This window comes from Pleurodeles waltl, chromosome 7 (genome assembly GCF_031143425.1).
Source record: "Pleurodeles waltl isolate 20211129_DDA chromosome 7, aPleWal1.hap1.20221129, whole genome shotgun sequence".
NCBI classification, from domain to species: Eukaryota; Metazoa; Chordata; class Amphibia; order Caudata; family Salamandridae; genus Pleurodeles; species Pleurodeles waltl.
Genome location: NC_090446.1, coordinates 1,381,489,798 through 1,381,503,237, shown reverse-complemented (window position 1 = coordinate 1,381,503,237; position 13,440 = coordinate 1,381,489,798). Strand labels below are relative to the sequence as shown.

At 44.1% G+C, this 13,440-nt stretch overlaps 1 protein-coding gene across 5 annotated transcripts in view; it reads right to left on the bottom strand.

Moving 5' to 3' along the window:
• Positions 1-7,037: 7,037 nt before the first annotated feature.
• The window catches only part of LOC138246367 (oxysterols receptor LXR-beta-like), a 98,020-nt gene continuing 91,617 nt past the window's right edge, over positions 7,038-13,440 (bottom strand). For all 5 annotated transcript variants that reach the window (XM_069200913.1, XM_069200916.1, XM_069200915.1 and 2 more), the window contains one exon: positions 7,038-12,583. In XM_069200913.1, coding sequence (XP_069057014.1) covers positions 12,437-12,583 — 147 coding nt within the window. In that variant the 3' untranslated portion in view covers positions 7,038-12,436. The remainder of the gene's footprint in view (positions 12,584-13,440) is intronic.

The following is a 13,440-nucleotide window of genomic DNA, read 5'->3' as shown; positions in this document are numbered from 1 at the left end:
GTACATTGTTGTCATATTGTCTGTTTAGACAAGAATGTGTTTGTGAGCTAGAAGAGGTTGAAATGCTTTTAGTGCTAGGAAGACTGCTAGCAGTTCTAAGTGATTTATGTGAAGTTGCTTCTGTTGACTGTCCCATTGCCCTTGTATATTGTGATTGTTGAGTTGTGCTCCCCACCAAATCATCGATGCATCTGTTGTGAGGATGGCGTGAGGCACGGGGTCTTGAAAAGGCCGCTCTTTGTTTAAATTTACGGAGTTCCACCATTGAAGCGAATAGTGTGTTTGGTGGTCTATCAACACTAGATCTTGGAGTTGACCCTGTGCCTGCGTCCATTGTTTTGCAAGGCACTGCTGTAGGGGGCGCATATGTACCTGCGCGTTTGGGACAATTGCGATGCATGATGCCATCATACCTAGGAGTTTCATGACAAATCTGACTGTGTAGTGCTGATTTGGTTGTATGTTTGGTACCATGGTTTGGAATGATTGTACCCTTTGTGGGCTTGGAGTGGCAATCGCTCTTCGAGTGTTGCTCCCAAGTATTGTTGTAGTTGCGATGGTTGTAGGTGTGATTTATAGAGAACCCTAGTGTGTGTAGGATATCTATTACATACTGTGAGTGATTTTGACACCACTGTGGAGTGTTGGCTTTTATCAGCCAATCGCTGAGATATGGGAGTACGTGCATGTGTTGTCTCCTTATATGTGCCGCCACTACTGCAAGGCACTTTGTAAATACTCTGGGGGCTGTTGTTATTCCGAAGGGTAATACTTTGAATTGGTAATGTTTTCCCTATAACAAACCTGAGGTATTTTCTGTGAGATGGATGGATGGGTATATGAAAATACGCATCTTTTAGATCCAGTGTTGACATGTATTCTCCGTGTTTTAGTAAGGGAACTACATCTTGTAGTGTGACCATGTGGAAGTGTTCTGATTTGATGAATAGGTTGAGAGTCCTGAGATCTAAAATTGGTCTTAGTGTTTTGTCCTTTTTGGAATAAGGAAATATAGGGAATAAACCCCTGTTCCTTTTTGTTGGTGAGGTACTAGTTCTATGGCTTGTTTTGTTAATAGTGCCTGCACTGTTGTTTGTAACATTTCTAGATGTTGCGCCGACAGTTTGTGTGCTCTTGGGGGAATATCTGGAGGAAAATGTGTGAATTTTATACAGTAACCATGTTGGATAATTGATAGGACCCATGTGTCCGTGGTTATGTCTGACCAATGTTTGTGGTAAAATCTCAGTCTTCCTGCCACAGGTGATGTGTGTTGGGGGAGGGTGACGGGCAAGTCACTGTTTGTTATTAATGGCCTGCTTGGTGGGCTGAAATATTCCCCTTGACAAGTGTCCCCTGAAGGGCCCATGAAACCCCCTCTATGATATTGGGATTGGTAGGTGGGTTTTGCTTGAGAGGTGGATGCCTCTGAAGGCTGTTGTCTGAAACCTCCCCTATATTGCGGTTTCCTGAATGTCCCTCTATATTGAGACGAGTAGAGCGCGCCCTTGGCTTTTGCTGTGTCAGTGTCCTTCTTCATCTTCTCAATGGCTGTGTCCACTTGTGGTCCAAACAGTTGTTGTTGATTAAATGACATGTTCAACACTGCCTGTTGTATTTCGGGTTTGAACCCTGAGGATCTTAGCCAAGCGTGTCGTCTAATCGTGACTGCCTTGTTCACTGTTCTTGCGGCAGTGTCAGCGGAATCTAATGCCGAACGTATCCGATTGTTCGATATTGCCTGTCCCTCATCTACCATTTGCTGAGCCCGTTTTAGGTATTCCTTGGGGAGATGGTGGATGATATCGCTCATCTCGTCCCAATGAGTCCGGTCATAACGTGCGAGGAGGGCTTGAGAATTAGCAATGCGCCACTGATTGGCAGCCTGTGACGCTACCCTTTTTCCTGCTGCGTCGAACTTCTGACTCTCCTTATCTGGAGGTGGTGCATCTCCCGATGACTGTGAGTTGGCGCTTTTTCTTGCAGCTCCAACCACTACAGAATCTGGGGGTAACTGTTGTGTGATGAACACTGGGTCCAACGGTGGTGGCTTATACTTCTTTTCCACCCACGGTGTGATGGCTCTCCCTTTCACAGGATCTTGAAAAACTTGTTGGGCATGTTCAAGCATGCCTGGTAGCATAGGCAGGCTCTGGTAGGAAGCATGTGTGGAGGCCAAGGTATTGAAGAGGAAATCGTCCTCCAATGGCTCTGAGTGCATGCTTACATTTTGAAATGCAGCAGCCCTGGCCAGGACTTGGGTGTATGAAGTGCTATCCTCAGGTGGAGAGGGTTTTGATGGGTAGCACTCAGGGCTATTGTCCGACACAGGGGGATCGTAGAGGTCCCAAGGGTCTGCATCGTCTTGCGACTGCACAGTGTGTGTGTGGGTGACTGTGCAGTGGGCGTGGCAGTAGGTGACACTGTCCTTTGTGCTGAATGTGGAGGAGAAAGTTCTGGCGAAAAATGGCGAGTTGGTGATTTTTCCCTGGCCACTTTAGCTTTTGGCTGTACAGTCTCACATTGTTCCTGGAAAGACAGCTTTCTCTTGAATTTGAGAGGAGGGGCAGTTTGGATCTTCCCAGTATCCTTATGGATCTGTATCCTTGCCTGCGTTTGATCAAACTCCTCCATCTGAAGTTCCTCCTCAAATCTGTGCCTCTCTTTTAGCTGCTTAGATAGCCCATGTTCCTCGGTGTACAAGGCTTTTTTCGGCTCCAAAGCTGTTTTTTCGGCACCGAAATGCCCATGCTGATGGAAGGCCTTGGCTCCGAAAGGCTCTTTCGAGGCTTCGTCGATTCGACAAGTCGGTATCGAGATTTTTCGATGCCGGGTTCTCGCCTCGAGTCCAAAGACTTTGCAACGATTTTGGCCTTTTTAGGTGCCGAAGGTGTTGCTTGGTCACCACTTAGTTTTTTATGGGTCGAGCCATGGCCTTCCGGCAGTGGCGTCCCCGAGGCCTTTTGCTTCTTAGGTTGGCTGTGGGCTTGGGTCGGGGCAGGCGTATGGTCTGCGTCTCCTCGACGTCGAGGTATTCTGAACTTTGATGCCATCTGCATCCGCCTCGCCCTCTGATCCCTCAATGTCTTCTTTGATCGAAAGGACAGCAGGCCTCGCAAGTATCTTCCCTGTGCTCCGGTGACAGACACAGATTACAGACCCGATGCTGGTCTGTATAGGGATACTTAGCGTGGCCCTTCAGGAAGAAACGGAAAGGGGTCTGGTACATTAGGCTTCGACGACGTCTACGGTCAGGCCGACCAGGCATCAGCTGGGCGCGGAAGCCCCAAAGGGCCACTGAAGCTGTGTTTCGTCTGTGTCGATGCAAGATGTTTCCCGATCGCAAACAATACCGACGCTTTTCGAGGATTATTAGTCTTTTTCCGATTCGAATAACGGAGAGAAGAGGAACACGTCCTAACCCGATGGCGGAAAGAAAACAATCTAAGATAGAGTCGATGCCCATGTGCAATGGAGCCGAAAGGGAGGAGTCACTCGGTCCCGTGACTCGAAAAGACTTCTTTGAAGGAAAACAACTTGTAACACTCCGAGCCCAACACTAGATGGCAGGAACAGTGCACAGCATGTGTATCTGCAGCTACACATGCCATCGAACATACATACATACATATATATATATATATATATATATATATGGTACAATGCCTCTTGTTCCCGTATACTACCCCACTTTAACCGTGTGCTGTCAGTGTTCTTTGCGATAATCTTGTGTTTATCAACAATGAGTATTTTTTTTGCCCTTCCATCTTCATGAATGCTGTGCTATGTAACATACTGATAACTCGTTTACCTTTAATGAATGTTTGTTTTACTTTCTATACGTTCGCTCTAAGTGCAAAACATTTTTATAAATTCACTTAAAAAAAAAATATATATATAACATCAAGCTCTTTGGCGTCCTGTACTTCGAGGTTGAGTGGCTAGATGGCAAATATATGGCCATCAGTTGACTTGAAACTGTGGAAGACTTTTGGTAGATGGGGACCTCTCTGCATCAACATCGTACCTGCTGCACAGGTCCAGGCTTTGGAGGCTGAAATTGTTGATTCCAAACCATGCTTAGACAGAGACGTTTGACACGGAACAGTTATTTTAGGAGTGGCAGAAATGTTCATATTGATGGTCATGGCGCTGCTTCTGCCTAGAGCTCTTTTGGAAGTCAGTCTGAAGAGTGCATGAATGCAGCAGGAGAGGCCTGTCTTATCTGGCCAGACCGCAGTGGGTCTTTCTCTGCTCCCCTGCCCAAGATATTACACCTTTTTCATCTTAGGCAATTCATTTTGCAGTTATGTAGTGCTCTTTGTCATTTTCTGAAACGGTTCGCATTCTTTGACTGTGAAGAGGGGTAAGCAGACCACACCCACATAACGGGGTCAGGGGCAGCCTTCTTCCTGCCACAGGAGGGACAGTGCAGAAAAAAGTGAAGTAGTTTGTGAAGAAAATCCCTTCACAAATGCCAAAAAGAAAAGAAACACTTCAAACATCTTTCAGATGCCAAATGGAGTTTTTTTTTTTTTTTAAACACAATCCGGAAGTAAAAACGTCTAAACAAACATTGGCAAAGCCAAGAGGTTTCGCCTTTGGTACAACTTACCCTTGTGAATGGGCTTTAGCTATGCTGTACAGCATCCTCAATGAAGTGCAGCATGGCTAAAAAGAAAAAAGCCTTTGACTCGACCGCCTCTGTCATTTTGTAGGAGTGTGCACCAAGCAGGTGTATCTAAAAAAAAAAAAAAAGTAGCGTGGGTGAAAGTAACACAGGGCAGAAGCAGCATGGTGGGGGGAATGCCACACAAAGTGTGTGGGAGGGTGGAAGCAACAGGAGAGCATGACCAGTGAAGCAAAATGCGAGAGACAGCAAGCGAGAAAGAGACATGGAGGAGGTTGAGAAAAGCAATTGGGCAAGAGAGCGCATTGCGAAGCTGTGTGGGGTGAAGTACATGGTGAGAAAGCAACGCAGGTGGGGAAGAATCACACGAGAGGGAGGCGGGGAAGATGCCCAAGAGTGAGAAGGAAACATGCATGGTGTTGTAGGAGAAGTGCACCACGAAGATAGATGGAAAAACATGCACTCTTGGGGCGTGCTTAAACAAAACGATGAAAGTAGTGGCAGGACACAAGCAATGTGTACATGCTCCAGGGAAGAGACAAACGCAAGAGAAAGTAAAGCCCACACAAAGTAACAAATAAAAAAGCATGTAAATGAGACTGACAAAGTCAATCAATGTTATGTACAGGGCCGGCTCTAAGCCCAATGTAAGCTGACATTTTTTTGGCCTACAAACAGCAGAGACAAACATAGGGAGACTAAAAAATGAAGCTTCCCCAGATCCACTAGCACAAGCCAGAAACAAACAAAAAGAAACAACAACAAAAAGAACTTACCCTGCAAAGCATGCGGTCAGTACTGTGCATGCTGAGAGATGGAACCTGCCAGCAATGTATGTTTTTCATGTTTGGGCACTTTAGATCTTACAGGCCTCTTTCACTTCATGTTTTTCTCCACTTATAGATTTGTTAATGCTTAATCTGATAGTTTTAGTCAGTTTTTGCTGGATGCTGAAATACTGCCTTTTATATTGTTTAAATTAATGTTATCAAAGAGAGGAGCTTTGGAATCAGCTAGCCTGTTAATCTATGGAGGTTGGACCTGCAGTTTGAGAAAATTACAGCTACTGCTTCTAGTTCAAGATAAGGATGATGATTTTTTTTTTTTTTTTTTTAAAGTGGTCTATGCTTCCTGCACTCATGCAGGAATATTTTAGATGTATTGAGGAAGATCCTATCATGTAGAATAATTGGGTGCTAGTAGACCCAAATCAAAAAGACTGGCCAGAATTTCATCTGATATAGGGTGGTTCCAATGTGGGATAAGTGACTTCTGTGCATAATACATCAGGCATAGCCACAGATAACACAGAGGTCCGACCACAGCAGGCAGCCTTAAGCTGCAAACAGCAAATGGTCCTTTTCTGAAATATGCTGCTGTGCAGCTGCTTGATCCACTACTCCGGGGAAGAACGATGGCAATCCCCCTGCACAGGATGTCCCCAGATGGACTGAGCAGAGCAGCCTGCAAGGCAGCCCTGTGGCACCAGGGGTGCTGGGGCTAGAAGCCCATGAGGACCTATCCACACAGTGGTGTGCAGGCATGTGGTCAGTAGAAGTAGAAGTGTAGGAGCTCTGGGAAAGCCCTAGTAGACCTGAAGATGGTCCCTGAAGGCAGCTGGTTTCCTTAGAGGGAGGCGGTCTGACAAGGTTGGAGCATAGACTCCTTAACTTTGACGGGCAGTCTCAGCCATGTTGTAAAGCAAACAAAAACAAAGAAATGCTTTCCCACGGACCAACTGCCCACAAACTGCCTTCAGAGCTACTTCACAATTCTGCAATGGGAGTGATAAACTGTAACACCCTAAACAAAAGTGAACAAGTGTCAAGAGTTACCCTTATTTTACAACAGGCAATATTATATTTCTGTAGCAGCAATGTTCATCCAATTCCCGATTTAGAAGTAGATCAAGTATGAGAAAAGCAGATCTCTGTAAGAACTCCCTCTACTTCTGCATAGCAAACCATTCTGAGCTACGGTGCTTTTTCAGGGAAGAAGAGATCAGAGCATCTCACTTCAATGTCAGCTTAGCGGAACATAATGAGGTGGACAGGCTGCCTTCCCACACTTGTGATGATTATGGGGAATGATTCAAGCATGTCAATCTAGGAAAGATGCATTGCCGGGAAAGGAAAGGTCACTTTCTTTTTATAATATGTTTATCGCATAATATGCTTACATAACTTGAGCACTGAGGGGACGGTTCCTGGGAGTCAGATCTCCCTGACAACAAGAATGAAAAATATCCTATGCTACACATACACAAATTGAAAACTGTACCATTTACTTTTTAACAATTGTTTTGTATAGTGGTAGAGTGTCACCTTACAGCTACTTCAAAAAGCTCCAAATGAGATTGCTTGGTAAAGTGAGACATTAACTGACGATCTATGTTACAAAAGAGGCATTTGGCAGTGTTAAACAGGTCTTTTTATTTCACAAGACTTTACCAAATATGGCAGTGCAGCATCAACCCTTTTAGACCCTTCGCATGTCAGTACAGGCTGAATACAGGGTACCAGTTAGCATCTCCTCAGGAAGTCTTTTCCCCCAAAATGCCTGCATGCCTAACGTTTAGCACAGTGAGGTTTGATTGTAGTGGCAGTAACTGCAGACCTATTGGCAGTCTTCAGGAAGAATTCAGGAGGCAGGTTGAAGTGGAAATAGCACTGAATTAACATTGTGTAGAGTGGGGAAAGAAACAAGGGGGATGGGAGTGAAAGAAAAAAAAGAAAACAAAGGATCTGTTTCGTAGAGTGATCTCACATGGGCTTCAGAAACTGGCTAGCAAAGGCTGGACCCAAGTAAACATTGTCATCACATTCATTCACATATTCAGAGCATCCTGAGGGAGAGAGTCTAACTAGTGCATGCCTTTGGAGGCATGAACAGTAGCTCTCAAATTAAGGCAAAGCAAATACTTAAAGCTTCTCACATTAGGGAGCTGTGGCTGGGGCTAGATTCTGGGAAATGATATACATCTGTATGCCAAAGACAGAAGTTAAAAACAATGTGTCACATTCCACATCAGCACAGTTTTGGGCGGAACAATGTGCCCTAGAGCATATTTGGGGAAAATAAACTATTTTTAGTTCACCTGCAGTGCAAAAATGCATTTTAAAACCACTGTGGAGGCAAACTAGTATATAAAGGACAATTTCTTCTCAAAACTTTTAACAGCACATCAACTGTAAACTACCACAAACTGATCATTTAGAAGAGGCTGAGGAATTACTACCTTTTGTTGCTCATTAAAATCAGACGTGGAGCTGCCAAAAAGGTAGCCTCACTTTCCTATTTGCATTTGTACACTGTGAACGACAAAAAAAAAGAACATTTGTCCTGTCCTACTACTTGACGTAGGGATGTCAAACTACAGTCCTGAGGGCTGAAATCATAACAGGTTTTTGCAATATTAGCATGAAATACATTTATATACAAGGAATTAAGACTATAATTATTTACATGGTGCATGGTAACCCTGAAAATCTGGTATGACTGTGGCCCCTGGGGACTGCATTTCAACAACTCTCATCTACTGCATGGTTGTAAAACATATTTCAATACAACAGTGCTCAGAAACAGAATGCCTCCCAGCTCTCCAACCACAGAATGACTACTGTGGCCGCATTGCCTGGAACTAAAAAAAAAAAAAAACACTGCTTTTTGGCTCTGTCCATGACAGACTCCAGAGGTCTTGGTAAATGTCTGCATGTTTGGGAACCATTAGATTATTAACAGCCAAACAGTCACCCTAGTGGAGATCATGCTTTGGTTATTTTCAATATTCTTCCTTTTACTTTTGAGGTCTCTGGGTGAATCAAAACCTTTCACACACCAAACAACCGATAAAGACCTGGAACAATTCAAAACCAGCTGCAGTGCATTGCTACTACAATTCATTCTAAATTACTACTATATACAAATATAAACTTTGTTAGCACTTAGACTTTAAATGATTTTCCTAGCATAACTCTACTCTTTCACAGTTGAGGTTTGATTCTATATAAAACTGTGAGGTGGAAAGGGTCTAATTAAAATAATATAAATTAAAAGTGCTTCTTTTCCACTTCAAAAACAAAGAAATGCTGAGCCCACAACCAAATGTCAAAGCTCACCATATTATCCCTTACATTTCTGTCCCGAATCCATAAACCAAGCACAATGCCTTTCATGTTGCTCTAGAAAAAGAGAGTAAGGTTTGAATTCTTGCCTCTCCCCAGTCCGGGATGTTAGGGTATGGCTGGTGTACCCTTTTCATGTTAAGCAACAGGCTTCTCAAGCTCATGCATACGTAGGTCATGTAGTCTAGGTTTCAGCTTTGCATTCTGGGACTTGTCCTGTTTCATCACAATATAAGTCAGGACTAGAACAAAATAAGACTGGGCTCACGTAGACCTCGAAACCTTAAACGCTCTTCAAGATCAGGAAACAACTCCTGGTTGTCTTGAACAATGATCCAAGAAAATCAAGATCCGTTCGGCTCATAAATAGATTTTATCCAACAATCCATCCCCCCACAACCCTCGTTTAATGCCTTCTTTGCGTAAGCTTTCATTTCTGCACTGATTCTGTAACCCAATGCAAATTTTTGGTTTTACTTCCCCTGAAGAGGAGATTAGTGGGAGCCAAAACGTAAGGAAAGAGAGCAGAATAACAAACTGCCCTCCCTCCCCCCAGCCTGCCAACTCCAGTGATTACATTTAAGAGGCAAACCAATGCCCAGACCAGAAGAGGTGCAAACGGGTTCTCCTTCGTGCCTGTACAAGAGGAAGAGCCGCAGTCTAGGGTCGGAAGGCAGGAAGATCAAGAGGGTCCAATGGATGAACAGTTTAAAGCGAATGGAAATTTGTGGTTGGCGAAACAAGTAATATTGTGGCCACTAAGTTGTGCCAACCTATTAATGTAGCAGCAGAACATTCAAAATTAATCTCGCCAAGAGACAAATGTGGCTAGTGCAGCTCTGTGTCAGTGTGCCTCAAGCGAAGCACTGGTACATGGTGCAGTATCGCGGCTATAAAACTAGCCATCCTTCTTGACTCAGTTCAGAAGGAGAATGAAAAGGGGGCAGCAGAACACTCACCATGAGTGTATTCAGACAAGCATCAATGAAGAGTGTCAGTATTAGGCAACCACCTACAGGCACCTAAAAAGAGCCTGGTCCCCATACTGCATCCACAGCTATATATTCACTATAAAAGAATTCTGCATTATGGTCTTTCTCTTGATATCACAATTCTTCTTGTTCATCCTATCAGGATGCTTATGGACACATATGGCTCAAAACTGCTATTTGCGTTTTTAAAGGTACATGAGAGTTGGGATCATTTAGAAAGCCAGGGGTTATTTTACTTTGAGTTTTTGTAAAGTGCTGCACATCATCGAACGTCAGCCTGAGGTTTGTGTTGATACTTCATGGCTGTCACCTTTAGAGATTCATTGTTGTAGGTTCTCAAACCAGAGCGCAACTTCATCTCACTCAGTCCGCAGTCCACTCAGGGTACCACCAAAGCAAATACATTTCTTAAACAAACGTTGAAAAAATAAGGTACAATAATGCCCAAAAGACAAAGAACTGTTTTCTTTCCTCCATGGCGTCTGTAAAGCCTCATCTCAACCTGCAAGCACAATGCCGTAGGAAGGAGGAAGTCGTCGGTCAGGGACAGACTGGCCGAGTTTAAAATTCAGAAAAAGTCGGAGGCAAAATTCTAATGAGTAGACTGAAAGATATCTTGCCCTGGTGGTATAAAGCACATAGGGCTAAGAGCAAAAGAAAACATTTCCAATGCCTCCTGGCAGCTGTTTTCACATGCTCTCCCTCAGGTCTTCAACTTTCCACAAAGTCAACATTCGAGGAACCACCTTAAAAAGGAGCTCTTTAATCATTTACGCAATGTCCTGATGCCAGAATTGCTCTGCCCTGACCACCTTCACACAAATCTAAGACGACTTGGAAGCAAATTAAAATTAACTCTTGTAAACTTTGTAGCCCAGTGAACATCTGTCAACACACCAGAGACATGTGTTGAGAACAGATTGTTGCTATTTCTGACCCTAACCTTTAGGATGTAAATTGTAGAAACTTTCCTAAGTAGATCTAGGTTTCTAAAGTCCATGTCATGGAGGATATATGAAAGATAGTGCCATAGTCCCCTTACCTGTATCGAATATATTTGGTGTTCATCGCTCACCCCATTGTTGGGCTGTGCTTACAATGGTTGTAGAGCTCTTTTACTTATCTACTGACACAACAGCTCTGTCTAGGAACTGGTGAGGTCACTTACGTTTCAAAGGAGGGTCTGTCATACTGGGAACTAAAGGAAACAGGCATTACCCACCTAAACTCTACTTAGGCAACTATAACATTCGGGAAGGACTTTGCAGTGGACACCATGTCTACTCCAGGGTTAGAATTATAGTCACCCTCCAATGAACAATCAAAGCCAAAATGAGGTCCAACATGTATGGCCTTCAAAGACAGCTCTGCTTTTCAAGTGGTTATAGCCTAGTGCCTTACACTAGTATCAAAGGTTACAGTGCCTCTCAATACTGCTTAATGCCACCAACAGTAGTAGTTGTATCTCCAGGCTTTATGTTGGGGTACTACTACTACTCTACATAGAGCTTTTCAGGGGTAATGGTTATGTGCCCTGCTTTATACTAATACAAGGGGTACTGGAGCATTATGCTGCTATCAGGAGAATGGACCCCTTTTACTTCCCCCGGTTGTATTTCGCCACCCTGCCTCAAGCACTTTACAGCACAGACACTATGGGATACTTATAAGACCATGCCTTCCCATATGAACCTTTCCATGCACATTGCCACAGAAGCTCCTGATGAGCAAACACAAGATCTGTAGTTCATCTTACATGCTCTAGTACCACATCATGAACATCTGACATCTGCTGCTCACCATCCATCGTATGATCCTGCACCATAATCTCCAGACATTCAGAAAACATCTTATTCTGTATTGTCAAATCACTAAAATCGCCATTATTGCTGCTCATCTCATGTTAGGTATTCCTACACCACTGACCATCCTGGACCTTCAGTCTCACTCAAGTGTGCTAACTCCATATCACTAACTTCGCCAGACATGCAGATAACATGAAATGTATTAGTGTCACATGACTAACTGTTCCAGATCTGCAGTCCGCTTCAAGTGCTCTATCCTCACACCATTAAACTCTTCAGAGCTACAGGTGACATAAAGTGCTTTCAGCCCTCACACAACAAATGGCTCCACAGACAGTCACCCACAGAAGCATGTCAAAGAGCAATGGAAAGATGTCCAGTGGCAGTCAAGGGTAGGGCATCCAATGGAAAAACTCAAATCAGGAAGATCAGACACTGCCTGTTCTATGGTCACCCCATCTGTTTGCTTAAAGAAGGAAGATGATGTTCGGCCATGACTGGATACTGCTTGGGACTAAAAAGTCTGTCTCTTTGACAGTTCTTTCAATTAAGTAAGGTTTAATACTCGTCGTGCTGCAGCGGGACATCAGTCCAAGGTGGCATTTCCTGAAGTGCCTATTGTCAATGTCACAACCAAGTGCTTGCTGGTTAGCAAGTGCTATCAAAGCCTGGCCCATCCCCTTAAGGAGGGTGGTAAAGCTCTCTATGCCCACTTGGTGGGAGAGCGCTGAGGTGGATCTGAGAATGCACAAGTCCGGATCTGGCCTGTATTCAGGTCTCATCTGCGATTGCTCACTAAGCAAATCGATCCTAAACCGTTCATGTGCAGAAGGCATATGGAGAGCAGGCTATGCTGTGCGGGCTGCATTGTCCTCCCAGCAGCCATTACTCGTGCACATCCCAGATCTCAGATAGTAAGGGGGGGAGCTTCTTGTCCTGGAGGCGCAATGCAAACACCTGCTCAGAGTGCACACTGCTGAGAGTTCGTAGGCTGACCAGCTTCATAAGCATGCGCGGGAACATCAGGTGATCCTGTGAAGGAGGAGAGCAGAGATGAGAAAGGGCACAAACACATTATGAATGCACGCAGAAGCTAGCAGCAAGGACAGCTTGTGTCAATGCTTCACAGAAGGAGAAGAAGCTAGCACAGTTACACTCTAAACTGAACACATTCCCCTGCTGTGGACCGGTCACTTTCCACACAATCAGCCACTCACAGCAATAACAAGAATCATAATGGGTTAGAATGGCTGTGCATTTCTCAGAGATGAGAAAAGAAAGGATGGGGTACCTCAGCTACAAAGTGAGGTGCATCAGCAGTCTTCTATAGGGGCACAGAGTTTCACTAGAAGGAGGTGACATATGGCAAGCAGCAAGACTCGTTTTTGTGTTTTGGCAGAGTTTATATAGGTTCAAGTAAAGGAATAGCAAAAGAGGAACGGTTTGCTAGCTGTGGGTGCACTAGCTGTGATGTTTGATGTCCCAGTGCTAAAGAAAAAAATACTTTTCAGTTTTCAAGTGTTTGAAGTAATTCAGAATTCATTCACTAGAATGCAAAACTATAAAAAGCACTCCTATCCATACCAAAATATACTACAATAGTGTTAATCTTATTTCTAGCTCTGGTGTCCCGACGCGCAATTTTGAGTCTTAGATAAACTGGCAGAAGTTAAAATAGATCTTCCTATAGTAAAAGATTAATTGGCTCTCCAGTGACTATTCTAGTCTAACATGCAGAGCACAGCATCAGAGTAGACTATCCTGACGAACCTACTCTGCTTAATACAAGGACAAACTCAGAGGAGCTTTCACCATCCAATGCTTCCAGGTGATTTCAGAGATACTATAGCAGAATACCACTCCCTCTCACAAAGGTGTACCTCTACTGC